This window comes from Agelaius tricolor, unplaced genomic scaffold, assembly GCF_023055355.1.
Source record: "Agelaius tricolor isolate 1412-34295 unplaced genomic scaffold, bAgeTri1.0.p SCAF_3, whole genome shotgun sequence".
NCBI classification, from domain to species: domain Eukaryota; kingdom Metazoa; phylum Chordata; class Aves; order Passeriformes; family Icteridae; genus Agelaius; species Agelaius tricolor.
The window spans coordinates 62,420,600-62,440,137 of record NW_027269263.1 but is presented as its reverse complement, the minus strand read 5'-3'; the positions used below and the strand labels follow the sequence as shown (position 1 = coordinate 62,440,137).

The window sequence follows — 19,538 nt, the reverse complement described above, 5'->3', positions numbered from 1 at the left end:
TTCTGAAGGATGGAGCAGTGGTGCTGTGCCCTCTCGTGGTAATTTGTGTTATGAGTTGGTAGTGACAGGAATTTGCTTCATCATTGCCTTCAGCCTTAACACATTTGGAGGAGTGTCCTTTCTAAACTCTCTCCTGCCTTGCCCATGCCTCCTGTGGAGTTGGAAAATAGGGTGATCTAGTTGCAAAACCTAGTCCCAAAGTCCTCTGTGCTTCCAGCTATGGTTAGGTGGTGATCTTCAAATGACATGGTCCTAATCTATTCTTCATAGTCAAAAGGTCTTTAGATTTCTTCCTTGTAGTAGTTTTAGAAAGTTCTTGAAGGATCGGTTACTGACCATAGCACCTGCTATCACCCATGATTGCAAATGCCTGGGGACCTGTGCCTCTGCTCACAGTGGGAATGGAAATATTGCAAAATTATCTGGCAAGAGAAATAATTGGGCCAGTGTTGTAAGGAAGTTCCTACAGGATTAGAGTGGTTTTGTTCCTTATCAAGTGAGAAAATATTTCCATGCTTGGTAAACTGTATAAATTTTTGTTTGAAGTGGGGAGGGTTTGATGGAATCATAGAGTGTTTTGGGTTGGAAAGGACCTTAGAAATCATCTCATTCCAGCCCCTGTGCCATGGGCAGGGAATTTTCCTCAAAGTTTGCTCAAAGCCCTATCCAACCAGGCCTTACCTCTTTCCAGAGATGGGATATTCACAACTTTTCTGGGTGACCTGTTCCAGTGAGTCACCATCTTCAAAGTAAAATACTTCTTCCTAATAATTGTCCCTGCATACACTGAATCAGTGAATTTCAGTGTGACAGTATTTCACAGCTGGTATTTCCCCTGTTTTCCTGCTTCATTTCAGGGGAAGGTTCATGCAAACACCATTAAGAGCTTGATTTCTCATTTTTGTTTTATATTTTTCTGCTGACTCATTTTAACCTCCAGATTTCAAGCTCATTACAGTTGTTTCCAGGGACCATTTGATAATTTAATATCCTGTTTCTCGCCTTTTCTTTTAGAGGAGGGATCCAGTGCATGCATAGAGCGACCTCCATGCACAAGCAAAGACTTTTTCCAGATCCATACCCCATGTGATAAGGAGGGAAAAGTAAGTAGAAGGCAAGATACTATTTTTAAGCTCACTGACCTTATTGCTATCTCTGCATTTGAAAGCAAGGTAGTTCTTTTTAGGAATCCACTTCCCAATTACTTTCCCAATTTTGCTTCCAGTGTAGAATCTGTGGCTTTAGGTTTGTCCTTTGCCTGCCCTCTCTGCAGCCTTTATCCCTCTGTAAGAATCTGCCAGATAATGGGTCTGCTTAAGGGATGTGTTTTGGTGAGATGATAAGCTCCTTGCACTTGTGAAGGGTCTGATGGGGTCACTGGGGCTGCTTCCATACTTCCCTGCTGCTGGAACACAGGGTGAAGCACTGTCCCAGCATAAACCCATCCCTTTAGTTGTTAATAATCTTCCTGGCATACTTTGGGCTTGTGATGACTGTCCCTGCAGCACCCAGGCATAATTCAGGTGACACCATGGCCCAGGAGCACTGGATACAACCATCTCTATTTCAGGTGGAGGAGTGTTTGGCTGCATAGGTGTGAATGTGTCATGGCCCTTGGTTTAAGCATCAAAGGATAGGTTAAAGTCTTGCCTGTGGACAGGTAGAATAATGGTATATACATAGTCTGGAGTGTTCATGTGTGTCAGCTTAGCTGCTGGTAATGTGCTTGTCCCATGGGATGCCTCAAATCACCTGGACTCTCAGGACATTGTTTCACCCAGAGACCCTAGATTCACTTGGTCTCTCATAGAGGGACCTGCTGGTGGAGCTAGCTAGGCTTTGTCCTAGCAGTCAAGTGGAATTTTGGGAGGTATTTGGAAAAGAAACTGCTGTTTACTGCAATAGGAAGCCCACAGAGGTGTGGACACATGGTCACGCCTGTTTCATGTCTTTCCTTTCCCATCTCTCTTAGATCCCATCTATCAGATGGAATTGCAAATAGTCAAATTCTCTAACACCTGTATGTTGCTGGCCTAATATTTGCTGGCAGGATTGGGTATTTTGGAGTCTCCTGATCAGTGAGTTCTAAATGCAGATGAGAGCTTGCATGCTTTGCTAATGAAGCATCAGTGAGTTTAGCCCCAGAGCTGTCAGGCTCTGCAACCTGGTCTTGACTCGCTGATTTCTGCTCTGTTAACTGTCTCTAATGGCTCAAGAAATCAGCAGCAGTGTTGATGGCTACCCCCCAGGTACAGCTCTAATTGCAGCCTCCTGTGGATTGTTCTGCCACTGCTCTGTGTGGTCCAAGTCTCCCTGACACTGAACAAGTTCCTGTTATTTGACCCTTTTCCACTGGCCTTTCCCTTTACTGATGGATATCATTAGAGTGTAAAGTGTGTTTTTCTGCAGACAGCCTTCCCTGCCCAGTTGCAATGACAGCAGCAGGTGTCACAGGCACACAGATACTGGCTGAGTTTTCAGGATTGGTTTCACTGCTCTGCAAGTCTGGAAATGGGTTCAGCTTTGCTGTACTCCACATCTCTCCATGTGATGCAGCTCAATGAGAGGGCCTGACTCTGCAGGCCATCTGCAGGAGAACAGTGGCTGTAAAGGACCAGCCTATTGATCCATGCTTGCTAAAATAAGCCAGGTTTTCACTGAACAATAAATTGTTGTCTCCTTTCTGCTGTCCCACTCCATGTGTAGAAGGAGCCTCTGGAGATTTATGCACTTTACTCTTGACTTGTCATCTGCCTGCTGATTTAAAAATCCCAAGTTGAATGCTTCAGCCCCAGTCTGAGAAACCCTTTACCCCATGGCCACAGGCACCATCTGGCTCACTTCTCCCTGCTCAGATGCAGGAGGATTCCTGTGGTGGGCAGTGTGTCTGGGCTCTGGGCAGCCACACAGGTGCTTTGCCATCTCCTGAGCCTTTTTATTTTAAACACTGTGCACCCCGATGCTGCTGAAGCATTTCTGGGGTGATTCTCCAGAAAATCCTCCAGGTGTTCAGGAGCAGCAAGGACAGGCTGATCCATAGGAAGAGGTGCCACTCTGGCAGCAGGAGCAGGCCCTCAGTGCTTGAGGACCCTGTGCCAGTGACCAGATTGAGCCAAGGTGGCCAGACAAGTCCCTGGAGAAAAAACAGGACCAGTGTGAACCTGGGACATTGTGTCCATGGGTCAGCCAGGGAACATGACCTGGCACAGGCATGGCTGCAACAAAACACAGGCAGGGATGGAGAGTGACAGCCTCAGCATCACTGGAGCTCCCAGGAGCCAGGGCTCAGGTCTGAACTGAGGCTTCTTCCAGCTTATTCTGGGGAACAGCTTCAAGAAGGATCAATACTTCAGGTGCTCTGTGTTACCAGAGGGCTAACCCTGAGTGCAAGCAGCTCAACACCCAGGCTGACAGCGGGTCTGGATCAAATTCATAAGGTGAAATCTCCATTACCCGAGCCTCCAGCCTCAAAGGTCCCTGACTGCTGGGGCCAAAGGGTGGAAGTACCCAGAGTGGGAGATGTGGACAGGTTAAACTCTTGCCAGTTGGGTTTCTCAGCTGTGGAACTCAGCTAAGTTTCTTCTTGAGATGTAAAACCCTTTCAGAGAGAGACACAAAGTCAGATGAAATTTGAAACACAACTTTGTGGGTGATGCATCTCACCCAATGCTTCTCCTGAAGACAGAAACTTGTGTCCTCAAAGGAGGGTGATGATGAAGAGGTCACACTATGGTAACACCATGGACTGACTCAAGTTGGTGTTCATAAACTGCTTTTTATGTGATGACAAGGGATTGGAGGGGCCTGGGGAGAGCTCCTGCATGGTTTTGACATTTTCTCAATAGGTGAAAAATGGCAGGAGAGAAACTGGGGACTTTCCAAAGAACAGGCCAGTATGAATTAAAAGTGCAGAACCTGGGGTTCTCTCTGCTAATCCAAATTAAGGGCTTTTATATGGCAGAAGTTATATTTTGTGTTTCTGGGGTTATAATGCAGAGATTGCATATCCAGTTAGAATTATTTATCTGATGTTCCTCAGAACCCCTTGCATGGGAAATTTACTAATTAAAGAGAAATTAAATTGACTAATTAAATAGGAAATTTACTAATTAAATAGTAATTGTTTTAAGCTTCACATTTTTGTTTTGTCCTTAAAGCCTCATATCTTGGAATCTCTTGTGAACCTGGTCATTTCTGTTGCCCTTACCTGCACTTCCCTTTATTGTCCTGTGTGTGCAAGGTCTGTTTTTGGTCTCAAATGATGGGAACACCCTAATTTAGTTTACAAGAGGGACCTTCATTGGTGCATTTAGTCCTAAAGCTTCATGGTACCTCGTGTGAACTCAGTGTCTCCTCCTTCCAGACTCAGATCATGTACAAGTGGATTGAACCCAAGATCTGCAGAGAGGATCTCCCTGATGCATTGACCCTACCTCCTTCTGGAGAGAGGCAGGACTGTCCACCCTGCAATCCTGGCTTTTACAACAATGCCTCATCTTCCTGTACTCCCTGCCCACCAGGCACATTTTCAGATGGGACACAGGGTAAGAGTCTGCAAAAAAAATTTATGTGTTTCCAAAAGCAGTCATCTGCTTGCATGTGACTTAATTTAGTGACCCATCATCATAAGCCAGTGCTCATTTTGTTCATACTTGTTAAATAACATTGGAGAGTAAGATGTGGATATCTGTTTTCTCTCCTGAGTCCTTTCTTATCAGGGATCACTGCTCCAAGTTGACCTGCCGTGTTCTGGATGCATTTCTTGGCTGATATAAACATCCTGAGAGTTATTTTAAGGGATTCTGAGAGGGGAATCAGAATTTTCCAGTCACCAATTCCTCCTCAACCATTCTCCTGTCTATGCCAAATTCTTTCCTATGAAAACCTCATTTTAAGCCCAGTCAGATGAATACCCTGCCAACATTGTCTAGCCTAAACTCTGGCTTGTTGATTCTGAGATGCATTGGCCCAATGGTCCCCTACAGCATTTTGGGAGAACTCTTGTTCATCAAACTTTCAGCTGAATCTATTAAAAAGTAAATGTGACTTGGGGGACCAGTTGCAGATTACTTAACACGATGTTATGATCTACAATTTACAAAATGCTGGTCTCACTTCCACTCTCCTGGTCCCGATAGGTCTTTGACTGTTTAACTACAAAGAAATAAATTATTTTCCTTACTTATTATTTGCACCAGGGAGTAAAAAAGCAGTATCTATGTTCTTCAAAGCACTGTTTGACATGTGCCTTGGCTGTGTGATATCCTTTCCTGCCCTCTCACCCTCAGAGTGCAAAGCCTGCCCTGCTGGGACTGAGCCAGCTCTTGGGTTTGAGTACAAGTGGTGGAACATCCTGCCAGGAAACATGAAGACATCTTGCTTTAATGTTGGCAACTCGAAGTGTGATGGGATGAATGGTGAGCCAAACTCGCTGTGTTGTGTGATCCCATGTCCCCTGCATGGATCCCTGTGGTAATGGAGCACCCACCAAAATCAGTGTGCTCTTGGCTGCCTGACTCACAGCACAGTTTCCTCCCTTTCCTTTAGTTGCACCAGGCTTGAAATTTCCTGTGGGAAGCAATGTCACAGTATCATAAAGGAATAAAAAATCTCTTGTATACCAGAGGAGGGCAGGAGCTGCAGCCTATGTGAAGTTCCCTCTGCAAAGACCTATCCCACACTGGCATTAAAGAATCTACAGATGCATTCATATCCCCATTGTAAAAAGCATTGTTTTGTCTTCTCCCTAGTTTATCTCATTTTCTGCTTTGTGATGACAGCGCCCATCGAGGTCACAAATAATTCTTTTGGAAATCTTAATTACAGTCTGTAATTTTATTTCTTTAGTGCTCGGAGCTTTCTCTCTGCACATGTGCTGAAATTGCAGCAGAGAGCAGTCACAGCTCAGTGGTGAAAATGATCCTGTTTGGGACTCCTCCAGCCTTCTCTGACAGATTTTCCTCAGCCTGATCCACCCTGTCAGACTGGTGGAACTCAAGCTTTGAATTATGCGTGTTGAGTAGAGGGGAACTGAAGTATGTGCTTAACATTTAACACACAGATTCACTGATTCATCTGTTTTAAAGCTGAAAGATATCAGATGGATTCTCTCCCTTGAGCTGCACAGCACAGATCAGGGAATATCAATTGCTCTGCTGATTTGAAAGGTGAAAATTGCCTGTAAAATCAGTGGTTCATACAATTGCTAAAATTCTTCATTCAAATCATCATGATATTGTATCTGTAGTTGATAAGGCATCTTTAAAATACACTGACATACTGAATTGTTTAAAAATTATGGTAACATAGATTTCCTTTGCCACCCATTTATTGAATTTTTTTTCTTTTTCTGTTCTGTGAAGGCTGGGAGGTGGCTGGTGATCACATCCAGAGTGGGGCTGGAGGTTCTGACAATGACTATCTTATCTTGAGCCTGCACATCCCAGGATTTAAGTAAGGAATGGGATATTTTTTCATCTATTTCTCAGTTATTTCTGTCTCTTATACCTCTTTCACACACTATCACAGGGATGATCTCAGTCTTCCTTTCTGAAGTGGAATAATGCAGTGAATAAGAGACAAGAGGAATCTTGAATTTTATTCCCATGTCCCCAGTTTGTCCATTGAGGCAGGCAAACATGTGGGACCTTGGTTTTTAGCAGTATTTGCTTCAGTCCAAGATGCAGCCAGCTGGCTGTCTGGAAGCTGAGAAAAGATATTGCTATCCCTCTGTTTCTAAATTATTCCATGGTAACCAGCTAAACCTGCCATCGGCTGGATACTGGAGCCTGCCCTAAAAGTATTTTAGTGAAACCCAAGTTACTTTGCCCTGTGGCTCCAGGCAGCCTCCACAGCCTGTGCTTCCCTTGGAGCCAGTGGGGAGATGCAGGCACTGCAGGAGAATGGGAATGCCACCACTCCTGAACCCTCAGACAGGCTGAAATGCCTGCTTGAGGTGCTTGTGTCTCTGTCAAAAGAGTGAGCTTAGAGAGATGAAACTCTTAGCTCAGACCAGGTGCTGAATGTTGAGACCAGTAAGGTGTGGAAGATGAACCCCACCCTCCCTCTGCTGTTTTCCAGCTGAGGTAGATGCAATTACATTGGTGTAAATCACTTGACATATGTAATGTGTTTCAATAATAAGGCTACCAATATGGTCAAATGTGGGTGTTCATTATAAGGAGGGAAGGTACAAGAAAGAACTTAGACACTTAAAAAATGACCCTGCTGCACCCAATACTCAGTGCAGGGGCTCCCACTATGCAAGGACAGGTTTTCTGTGACAGGACTTTGATGGCTTGACTGTAGAAAAAGGAATTTGAAGGATTGGCTGCTGCCTGTCTGGAGAGCACTGTATAAACATTTTGTTTCTTCTCTGTTAAACAGACCTCCAACAACAGTGACGGGAGCAACTGGGTCAGAACTTGGACGGATTACTTTTATTTTTGAGACCATCTGTTCAGCAGATTGTGTGCTGTACTTTATGGCAGTAAGTGAGACCTCTTTCTCCATCACTGGGGGCTGAGCCTGGTATTCCACAAGTCACTTTAATACCTCTGCATAGGTGTGATTAGTTGTACTTGGTTTATTATGATTAAGCATGGCATTAGTTTAATATCTGCAGTGCCCTTTCAGGAGGGATTTAATGAATGACCTAGTGAAATTCATCCAGCACATGAGTTGTGAACCATTCCTGGATATCTGCTTATTCTAAATAATCATTGGACACTAAGGAGCCAGTTTTCCCCCTGTTAAACTGAGTGATGAAATTGTCAGTGTCTCTTGTGCTGTTGAGTTAGCATCTAGTAACAGAGTGAGAAATCAAGATCTGGGATAGAGGGATGGGAAGAGGACAGTTTGGAAATTTACACTTGATCCTGTCAGTGACCTGGAGGATCAGTAGAGCAGCAGACAGATGTTTGTTTGAATGTCCATTAGCTGAGGAAGGCAAATGGATCTGCAATGGCTCTCTTGCCCCTTCCACTGAAAGGGGAAGCTGGTTCTTTTTGGTATTTAGTGGCTTTTTAAAGGAACCTGCTCTTAGTTTGAAGAGAATTGAGTAGAAATTAGATGGCAATTTAGAATAGGCTGAAAGTTTGTCAGTTGTGCAAAACAAAATAAGTATGTTTGCTTTATTAAATGTTAAATGCAGTTGTGGAGTCCTTTTTATATGCTAATCTCTAGATCATAAAACATTGGTGCTAAGTGTAGTATGACCACACTTTTTTGTTGCTCCTTTTTATTTTTAAATTATGCCCGTTTTGTAGGATGTTAATCGAAAAAATACCAATGTGGTGGAATCATGGGAAAAAAGCAAAGAAAGACAATCCTACACTCACATCATCTCCAAAAATGCTTCCTTCACATTCACCTGGGCCTTTCAGAGAATAAATGAAGGCCAAGATGTAAGTACTTTATGTGTGGTGCTTTACAAAACAGCATTCTTTGGACACTCTCTGCCAGAACTCTAGCCCTCTGTTGAAGTGTAATATAGTTTCCCACGAGGGACGAGTGGCTCTCAGCAAAAGCAGCCCCTGGGAGGCAGCTGTGCATAAACAATCCATGAGGAAGGACAGAGCCATGGATAAGCTGATCCCTGAATTGGTGCACAGAGGTGTGGGTGGTGTCCCCAGTGTGATGACACTGGGTATAGTATTTGCAGGGATCCCCTTGGCAGGGGGGAATGATGAGGAGGACTCCATCTTATCAGAAGGCTAATTAATTACTTCATTATACTATATTATTCTATACTATATTACACTATATTACATGATATCTAAACTGAATTTGCCAAGCACTCAACTCTGCACAGAACTGCACAGAATCTCATGACTGCCAGCCAACAGTCCCAACACACACACACAGTTGGCCCTGATAGGCCAAGGAAACAAAACACCATCACTTTGGGTAAACAATCTCCATATTGCATCCTACTTTGGCACAAACACAGGCACAGCAAACGAGACAAGAATTGTGTTTTCTTTCTCTGATATTCAGAGAATGTGAAACCCAGAAATATTCTTGGGAAGAATTGTGCCTTGTTTTTCTCTGTGAAGAGAAACATGGCGACACCCAGGGTGGTTTCCTTGGCTCTCTTTCCAGAGCAGGCAGTTCATCAATGACATGGCCAAGATCTACTCCATCACGGTGACCAACGCAGTGGATGGAGTGGCCTCCTCTTGCCGGGCCTGTGCGCTGGGCTCCGAGCAGTTGGGCTCGTCCTGCGTGCCCTGCCCTCCAGGACACTACATCGAGAAGGAGAGCAGCCAGTGCAAGGAGTGTCCTGACAACACCTTCCTGTCCATCCACCAGGTGTATGGCAGTGAGGCCTGCATCCCGTGCGGGCCTGGCAGCAAGAGCACCAAGGTACCCGGCCTGAGCGTTTCTGGGAGATGGGCAGACAGGGTTTGTTGGGCTGGAAGATCTCAGGGGGCTGCTTCTAGTGCTTTCCTGCAGGGCATGTGCCTTGTGAGCACTGGAGCATGGCTATGACCAATGTGCCCACCAAAGATGTCACTTGTTGCTGTATATTGTAATATTACCAATATAGCTGGACGGACGTGCTTGAGCCTGCCTGGCCCTTGGTGCTGAACCAAATAGTGGCAGCTGTGGTGTTTGCACCCCAAAGACACTTTTGGCTAGCTGTGTGCTGTCCAGGCATGCAGGAGCTCTGGTGGTGGTGGGATGGAGCTCCTCTCACAGAGGGTCACTCCTTGGGTTTCCCTCTTCCGGAGAAGCTTTAAGGTGAAGGTGAAGGAGAGGAGTTGGTTCTGATGGAGGGTTTAAATCTAGAGCTTGATTCTGGCCCACAGGCCTCTGAATCCAGTAACAGCTCCAACAGAACTCTGAACCATGTGGTTGCTGGCTCTTTGAACCCTGGGGAGGAGGGGGAGGGAAGGGGTAGGAGGCCACCAGCCAGGTACATAGGAAGAGGTCTTAAGGGACAAAGGACATCTGGATGGCCCAATGCCCCCCCAGGGGTAGAGGGCATCCTTTGAATCTGCCAATCGCTCAACGCCCTTCTGGAATTCCAGGACTGACAGACAGTACTTGGCAGGGTTCAGGGAGGGGAATTATCAGGGGAGGGACTTGAGGTTCTAAGGTAAATCCTGAAATCACAACGCAACAGCTATAGGACATGAAATAACACAACACAGACATGAAGCTCTCTGATGGTAAAAAGAGAACTTTTAATTTCTGACTCCAACATTCATTTCCAAAAGTGACAGTGGATTGGAGGGTGACAGTGCCACCTCTCCAATGACACTGGACAAACCAACAGTCCATCAAATTTCTCCTCCTCCATAAAAGAATGCAAAACAATAATTATTTACATAAAGTAAATATGTGAGGAAGTTTGTTACAAGAATGTAAACATCAGAAGGCTTAGAAAAACTAAAAATGGTGACAGTCACTAGTCTGATTTCTGTTTGTAAATAATCAGATAAAAGTGACAACCTCAGCTCAAAAAAAGGTTCATTTCAAGAAGCTGTACTGTGGACAGTGAACAAACAGGGCAAGTATCTATGTTACTTCCACCAAAGCTATCCCAATGCTTGCTCTTTAAAACTCAGGGACTTCCTCAACTGGATGTTTCTGGGCCTTTGGAAACCTGTAACAAGTTCCTCTTACATGAAACTGTAAGCATAAGTAAACATTTATCATGTTCAAGGAGCTGGTAGTGGAAGAACAGCTCCAGTTTGTTTGTATTCTGCCTGTCTTCTGCTATGTGCATATCCTGTCCTTGTTTCTTGAGCTGTTTCTTGTGCTTCCTTTACAAAATGCAAGTGTAATCAAGGACATGTTTTGGTCTGTTTACAGGGATTTAAACTGGAACATTGGGATCCTAAAAGTACCCAGAACAAAAGAAAGCAAGAAATTGCATTCTCTTGGCTAATGCAGCAGACAACAGAAAAACCAGGCTTAGGGAACATTTTAGTCCTGATATGTGATTGCAAGGGACTGGAATGGGAATGGGAATTACCCCAAGGGAAAGATCAGTTACAGGAATAGGACAGAGTTCCCCTTCATCCTTAACAAGGAGAGCAGTCCAGTCTGCACCCATGCTTTAACTCCGAGGTGAATGGTTTGCTGTTGTTCCATAACTGCTCTTTAATGGATGCCTTTGCCTTGCAGGACCACTCTGCCTGCTTCAGTGATTGCCTGGTGTCCTATGTCAAGGAAAACCAGAGCCTGAATTACAATTTTAGCAACCTCAGCCAGGTGGGCTCGTTGATGAGTGGACCCAGCTTCACTTCCCGAGGCACCAAGTTCTTCCACTTCTTTAACATCAGCCTGTGTGGGAATGAGGTGAGCTCAGCTGGGCTTGAGGGCTGGGAGGGTGAACCAGTTTGTTGCTTGTGTTGATGCTCTGGGGTGACACTGAGACAGGACAAAGACTCCCTGTCAGCTGAGCTGTTACCAATACTGTGCAAACACTTCCCTTTGGATCTTGCTTTGCAGTGCAAGAGGACTTTTGAGCAGCCAAGTGATTTTCCAGAGCAGAGATACTGTGTTATAGGCCATTAATAAAGCTCAGAAGAAAATTCCTGTCACATCCCTGCTTTTTCTTTCCTGTGCCTTTAAGTCACTTGCATCATGACCCTGCCCTTTGTGTGCTGCCACCAAGGAGCCCAAATTAAGAGTTTGAGTCTTTCAGCTGGCAACTGCTTTCCATATGTGTCCCTCATTGCTTCACTGGAGATGCTGTATGCAGAGCCCCTGGTCACCCTGCTGTCTGCCAGTGGCCAAGATGCCCAGTGCTGACTTTGCAGCCTTGGACAGTGGCAGAAAAATATGTTTTTAGTTTGTGAGTTAAACACGCTCTGCCTGAAGCTTGGACTGAAGCAGATAAATAAATTAATAAATTAACTTTCAGAGCAGTACCAGTGTTGTGCATTGTCCCATGAAAGCCAACATGTGTAGTTAACAATAATGCTCAGCCCTGTAAAGTTCTGAGGTCTTTTTGCCATGTATCAAAGGATTTGCATGAGTTAATACAAATGAGTAGTCACATTTCTTTACAGCATTTTGCATACTTTTAGGATTCTATGTGTGTTTAACTACATCTGGATTACAGCTGCTGACAGCTAGATCCACAAATGTAGATATTTTCTCTCCTCTGTGGATCTGGTCTTCACTTTCCCAAACTACTACAGTACAACCAGCCATATGATTAGGTGGTGAGTGCTTGACATTTTGTTAGGAAAACTGAGTCTGGTAATTTGTCTTTCATTGCTGTTGCTCTGATTTTAGCACTGATCTTGACATACCACATTAAAGCAGTCTTGAAGGCTATATATCTGTTTAGGGATTTCATGTATTTGTGCTTTGAAAATATTTTATCTGGATTAAATCCCAAACAAAGAGGTATTCTACAGTATGTTATTTAAAGGCAAGAGAAATAGGGTTTTCCTTTGCAAGCATTTTACTACGGTCTGCAAGTAAACACTGTGCTGTCAAGATAAACAAAGAAGAGTGCTCCACAGTACAGATTTCTGATAAGTCACCTGCCAGAGGTGACATTGTATTTCTGAGTCTGTACAAGCTTTAATGGGAGCTTTGACAATGGCACAGTTTGTTGTGGTTTGTCCCTCTTATGACAGACACATAGAGACATCAGCTTGTTACAAGATAAAGTAATTAATCTCATCCAGTTTGCAATCAGCAAGTTTGCAATCTCTCTCTTCCCAAACTTTCACATCTTATCAACAACCAACAGCTTCTCCCTTTTTTCCTGATTGTCCACAGGGGAAGAAGATGGCAATTTGCACTGACAATATCACAGATGTTACTCTGAAGGACATGGTTGCAGAATCAGAAGATTTTTCCAATTTTGTGGGAGCTTTTGTCTGTCAGTCCACCATCATCCCATCAGACAGCAAGGGCTTCCGAACAGCCCTGGCTCTGCAGTCCAACAGCCTTGCTGACAGGTTCTTAGGTACACAATTTGTCTTCTCCTCGTTGCTGTGAATGTACTCTCATGTATTTAGGGCTGCAGGGTAAATCCTTCCTGGCTCAGCAGCTGCACTGCTTTGAGGGAAGGGTGAAGGGGCAGCCCAGGATCAGTCTGAGAGGGTTCCTGAGCTGTGAAGCAGCTCTGCACAGATGCCTTTGTGTTTTGCTGATGTTTCAGTTCAGCTGATGGCTGGAGGAGAAAAGCAAGGGCTGTGCACATTTTTTGTTTTCCATTTCTGTGTTATTCACTCTTCCTTGTGCTTGGTTGGGTGGGTCTCACAGTGCATAGCATTTCAGCACAAAAATCTGGAGAGTGTAATTAAAAAGCACTGTTTTTATTTTATGTTCTGTCCCCACCTCACTCAGGGCGAGACCAATGACTGTGATACTCACTTCAGTCCAAGTGTTTCTGCCCTTGCCAAGATCCCACTTGGGCAATTTTAGAAGAAGAAACTGATGTGGGGACATAATTAGACAAGGAATCAGAAGGCTTAGGGCAGCACGTGGCTGTGCACATCATTAAGTTTTACATTGGTCCAGATCACAAGTTCCCAGAATCTGAGGCCAGATGAGACAATGAAGTCATTTGCTCTGCTCACCTATCCATTACAAGCACTGAGTGTTTGTACTTTCTCCCTGGCACTGAGTCCAGAAACTTATGTTTGACAAAAGCACATCTTTGGAAGAGCATTCAACCTGGGCTTTTAAGACTGCCAGGAATAACAACTTTGCCACAGTCACTGGTATTTTTTTCCACTGATCAAACATCATCTCTCTGTTTTTAAAGCAGGCTTGTCTCCTATTTGAATTTCCCTGAGTTCAGTTTCCAGCTCTTGCTTTTTATTAGTCTTTCTTGAGATCACACCAATGTTTTCCTTCTTGAAGAAATATTTTGTGTACTGGAATCGTCACACACCTTCTGATAAATTAAACAGACCAAATTCTTCTCATTGTCTTGCTATCATGTATTTATTTTGAGCACCTAAATTACTTTTGAGGCTCTTTCTACACCTTCAGTAACATTTTATATTTTTAAAGCACAGAATGGAATAATATTCCAGTATTTAATTTGCTGTAATGGCAATAAAAATCACTTATGTATTTGGAATCCCTGCATCCTTCTTTCTCCAGACTTAAGGGATTTAATGATGGCTTCTTGGATCTGATGTCAAAGTCACAGTTTCCAAAGGAAATCTCTCTTTCTTAAGACTGGCCTTCAATTCTTGCTGCACTTGTATTATATTTTTATATATATATATATATATATATATCTTATATTGAGTTTGGGACCATCTTGCTAATTGAACCAAGCAACCAAGTTGTACTGTATTTTATTTTTAATCCTCTTAATCTTTGTCTCATCTACACACTTTACCAGCATGGATTATACAGTTACTTGCAGATCCCTGATGTTAATCTTGCATTTTCACACTTCAATATTGATGCCTAGAGAAGCCTGGAGACATCCCATGTTTGATGACAATTTCCCATGGCCAGATAATTTTATAATGACTTAGCTAAATAGTTTTTAATGCAGAGTGTGCTCTTAATTGATAGTACACTGCTAACTTTTTAATTAGAAACTCATGTGGTAATTAGTGAAATACTTGATACATTTACATAACTTTCTTTAGCAACCAAGTTCATCAGCACTCAAGGAATGAGATCAGATTTGTTCAACAAAAGAGGTTCTCCATAAATTCTTGTTGACTTTCTCTCTTTGTGCATCTGTCCATGAACTGAAACCCATTTTCCATCACCATTATTGTGTCTCATTGTGAGAGACACATTGTAATTCAGGTCACCATATCCCCTCTCCATGAGTCTTTTGACAATTCACTGTCATCAAAAGCTCTGTTAAAGGTCACTCTTAGGTATGGGTTTCTAGTTCACAAACATTCATGCCAGTAAATGCCAATATTACCAGAGGAATAGGGGAGGGCAGTTATTGTCTTGAAAAACAAGGAGATAGTCCTGACTTTTTCCTAATACAAAGAAATGATGTCAAGCTCTTCTGACACCTTTTTTTTTTTAATCTTAGTTACTAAATTTTAAAATGGTTGAAATTTTCCTTTCCTAGCATAGCAAGGATGTGGACCTGCTGAAGTGAGTCCAGAGGAGGCCAAAACATGGTCAGGGGGCTGACCACCCCTCCTGGGTGACAGGCTGAGAGAGCTGGGATTGTTCAGCCTGGACAGGAGAAGGATTTAAGGCAATTTTAGAGCATCTTCCAGTACCTAAAGGGGCTGCAAGAGAGCTGGAGAGGGATTTTTTACAAGAGCATGCAGTGACAGAAAAAGGGAGAGTGGCTTCCAACTTAAAGAGAGTAGGTTTAGATTAGATATTAGGATTAAATTCTTCCCTGTGAGGGTGGTGAGACAGTGGCACAGGTTGCCCAGAGAAGTTGTGGCTGCCCCATCCCTGGAAGCGTTCAAGAAGAGGTTGCAGAGGGTTTTGAGCAACCTGGTCTAGGGAAAGTTGTCCCTGCCCAGGGCAGGGGTTTGGAACACGATGATCTTTAAGGACACTCCCGACCCAAACCATTCTATGACTCTGTGATTCTATGAACTGTTTCAAGAGCAAGTGGAAAACTTCTTTTCTTCAGTCTTTTCACCACTGTTTCTGACCACTACCACTTGTTCTGTCAATTTTTAACTCCTGGGAAGGATGCAGCCCCCTTTGTACAACTTCTGCAATGTTTCAGTGAAGCACCAATATTTTCTGTCTTCTTTGGTTCATGGGGTTGGAAGGATCTCTAAGAACTCTGATTACTTCCATTCTCCTCCTTTTCAGCTTTTGCCCAGAATCCATGTAGTTCATACACCAGCCTGTCATTTGTTCCAAAATGTGCCATCAAGGCTTGCCTATGATTCCATAATCCTTCTGAGTCTTGTTATCCCATCTATCAAAGTACTGCAAATTGCTTAGGTCATTACCTGGTTTTGATGTGTGAGGGTTGTACACTCAAGGCAAATGCTCTGAGGGGCTGCATCAGATAAAGGAGTTCAGTAGTCCTTTGCCAGCCTAAATTATTTAATGTTTCTTTAATAGCCCGTGATTGCTTTAAATTAATATAAAAGAATAATAAGTATTTACACAGTTGTTTCATTATTTTTGTTATTTTGCTATGTCTACGTGAGGAAATCAGACTGTATGAGGAACATATATATCTGCAAAGTTTAGTTAGAAAAAAGTGAGTGCAATGTACAGCAATGCCATTAAATGCTATTGAGATCCACAGCTTTCAGACTGAGAAAATATTACACATGGACTCCTCAAAAATCCATTAATAGATTGCTTCCTTTTTTTTTTTTTATTTCTTAAATTTTAGGAGCTACTGTTGAAACAATGCTGGAAAATATCAGCATCAAGGCAGATATGTTCCCTCCCTCTCCAAGCAAAATACCAGATGTGCATTTCTTTTACAAGTAGGTAAAAAATGCTGCTTATTGCTATGTCAGATGTCTTCATTTGTTTAGAGGAAAGTAAAACTGTGAAGGGGGATCTATAACCCACCTTTAGTCTTTGCCACATTAATCAGTATCTGCCTGATATTGATTGACATGTTGAAGATCATATCATGAAATCAGAAATCTTTACTCAAATCTAAATTAGTCTTGATCCATAGGAAGTGATCCCAGAGCTTTGAATCATCCAGATGCCACTTTCAATGTCCTGTTATTTTCCATATTTTCTCATATATGACTTTGAAATCTCCACTTCTGGTTGCATATTTTCTTTCACTTTCATTTGTGTTTACTTTGATGCTACAAAAAAGGACTAATCAAGATTAAAAATAATCTTGATTATTTAACATGCACAGTTACTAGTATGCTTTTCCCATTCTTCACTCTTCTCCATAAAAAGAATACCTTAGTTTGGGTAGGAAGTAGCTCAAAGATCAGCTCAGTTCGGATGTCTACATGCTGGTCTTCATGTCAGCTGTGTTTCTAAGCTGGGACTTAATTGAATATAGGACTTTGGATATCAGCATTTTATGCTTATGTGAATACTTTAATTACGTGTCTGATTCTGCAAACTGAGCCCCACACCAGAGTCCCTACTTTGAGCATACTATGAACTTGGCTTACAAGGTCTATCGTGCTGGAATGAGACCTTTTAAATCCCCTTTAACTGGGGGTACCAGTTGTTGTTTTCTCTGTGTCTGGATTGAAGGCACTTGAGACAGTAATTCATGTTCAGACTCAGCTGTTTATTGTTTCTTATCAGTAAAACAGTCTCACTGCTGTGAGTCCAGCAGCTTTTCATTAGAAGGCACAAAACGGCCAACAATCTCTTGTTCCAAGGTCTTTTAAGACTAAACTATCCAATTAAGAACTGGCACCCAGATTATTTTCCCTTTTAACCCAATAACTGATCCCAAAGAGCTGCAATGGGGACTTTCCTGCCCAATTACAAAATGCCACCCAAACCCATGAAGAAGAAGCATGAAGAAGAAACCTAGGACAACACCCTGTGCCTTCCATCTTGCTTCCATCCACAGCATACTAAAAATCCCAAAATCTAAATTTCTCACCAAGTGATACACCTACACAGCTCTCTATAATCTGTTTCACACTTTCGTGGATTCTAGTCTATCTTGAAGTCTAGGAAACTTTCTCCATGGATGAGGGTCAAAGTCAGTGCTCCCCTGAGGGTCAGGGCACCCCAGAGCAGACAGAAATATTCCCGGTGCTCTGGGTTTGCCCACCCTTTGCCCTGTGCTGTTCCAGGACAGTTTTGCTCTCAGGCTGCTAGGCTGGGAGTGAGCCATCAGAGCCTCTCCAGCAGAGTAACACAACAACCACAGCACCTGGGATTCTCCTTTGCAATCATTCCGTTCTGTTTTCTGGCAAAGTTCACTCCTTGATGCAGCAGATTTAGAAAACCAGAGCAGTTCCCTGAGTAGCATCTCAGAGCTCTTTGAGAGTTAAATGAATTGGTGAGGCCTACCCTGATTCTGTTCTCTTTTATTTTGTTTTTGTTTTGTTTGTTTGTTTGTTTTCACCTGGCAAAGTCAAAAGCATTTTGGTAAAGGGTATTTTGTTAGCATTGCAGCTGCATGAGTGTCTACAGACCTATGAAACAGTAATATCCATTCAATGTAGTGGAAATATGTTGCTTTTCTCCTCTTGTTTGACATTAGGTCTTCAACAGTGACAACTTCCTGTGAAAATGGCCGTGCAACTGTTGTGACAATGAGATGCAACCCCAACAAACCAGACCAAGGAGAGCTTTCTGTGCCCAGGTATTTCACTCTTTGTGTCCTACTAGTCCCAAAAAGCTTTTGCTCCTCGGGTAATCTTTACAAAACTCATTAGTAATTTTATATTATAATAGCAATGAGGAGAGCTCTGTCCCTCATCAGTCACTTGTTTTCCTAGGTGTCCATCAGCTTCCAGCAGACAAACTGATCTGTGTTTAGGCTGTGTGGCAGGTTGTTCTGAGCTTAAATGCAAAAAAAAAAAATGCAGTGATGTTTGCTTGTTTTCACTTCTCCTTTATTTCAGTTCCTTATTTTAATCTTCAGCCTCCTGATTAAACTGCCTAGTTGAGGCTTTGAGAGATAGTTTTTCTTCCTTGAGCTACAGCAGTAGCTAGTTAAAATTATTTTTTTGGACAAAGGCAATCTGCCTAGGAATTTTGAAATCTGCTATTGCAATGCTTGTGTGAGCTCTGTCTATTTTATTTTTGGGATATATTTATTTATGTGTTTCATTGCTGTATCCTGGCTGTCTTGTACGAGTTGTGTTTAATTTGCCTGATGTTTTATTCCCTTCAGTCTGATTTGAGGGACTTTAAAAAGCTTCTTTCTTCCAAAATCCTGTTTATGCTTGCATAAACATAACTTAAGGCATAAGCATGATTGAAAAACTGCAGAGAAAAAAAAAAAAAAACAGTAAAATACTCAATTCTATTACTCTTTAGCAACACACTGTGATTTTTCAGAAGCTTCCTTCAACTCTGATAATTCTCCTCTTTGGTTATCAAGGCCCATTTTAGTCTGTCTGGATGTTGCTACAAATCTGCTGATAGTTCTCACTCATCCTCCTTCCCAAAAGTGAGCAGTGTGAGAAGTGTGGGATCCTTTGGTCCCTGTTCCTCTTGTTACACACAAACTGTGCTGGCCTGAATGAAGGCAGAGTAGAGTCTACTTCACAGGTGGTGGATGAATGATTGGTGTTTGAGCACCTTTGGAGATGCTTAGCCCAGTTTCTGGGACCTGTCCTACTACAAAATATGCTGGGCAGTAAGCCCCTATCAGCTTCTGCATGAAAATTCTTCAGTTGTTCTTCCAGTGCCACAGGATAAACACGATGGGAACTGTGATAAAGCACCAGTAGTGAGGAAGGAACAGCCTACTTTGCTTTTGAAAGTGTGAGCAGGGGCAGAAATGGCTCACAGTACCTTATCTCAGTTCATGTTGGCTTCTCCTTTCCTATCCCCCTTTGATTAGCTCAGCAGTCAGCTGCTTTCACACAGGGAGGTATCAGAAATATGTCAAATAATGTAACTCCTTGATCCTCCAGGCTTGGTGTTTAGTATCACATGAATCTACAGTACAAGATGAAAGCAGTTGA

General features: G+C 42.9%; 1 protein-coding gene across 1 annotated transcript in view; it reads left to right on the top strand.

Moving 5' to 3' along the window:
• ELAPOR2 (endosome-lysosome associated apoptosis and autophagy regulator family member 2) overlaps positions 1-19,538 on the top strand; it is a 100,994-nt gene that overhangs the window by 72,991 nt on the left and 8,465 nt on the right. Inside the window, exons 8-18 of the mRNA XM_071424047.1 lie at positions 1,015-1,103; positions 4,364-4,544; positions 5,289-5,417; positions 6,363-6,453; positions 7,387-7,489; positions 8,268-8,405; positions 9,103-9,366; positions 11,137-11,310; positions 12,751-12,940; positions 16,289-16,385; positions 18,104-18,205. Coding sequence (XP_071280148.1) covers positions 1,015-1,103; positions 4,364-4,544; positions 5,289-5,417; positions 6,363-6,453; positions 7,387-7,489; positions 8,268-8,405; positions 9,103-9,366; positions 11,137-11,310; positions 12,751-12,940; positions 16,289-16,385; positions 18,104-18,205 — 1,558 coding nt within the window. The remainder of the gene's footprint in view (positions 1-1,014; positions 1,104-4,363; positions 4,545-5,288; positions 5,418-6,362; positions 6,454-7,386; positions 7,490-8,267; positions 8,406-9,102; positions 9,367-11,136; positions 11,311-12,750; positions 12,941-16,288; positions 16,386-18,103; positions 18,206-19,538) is intronic.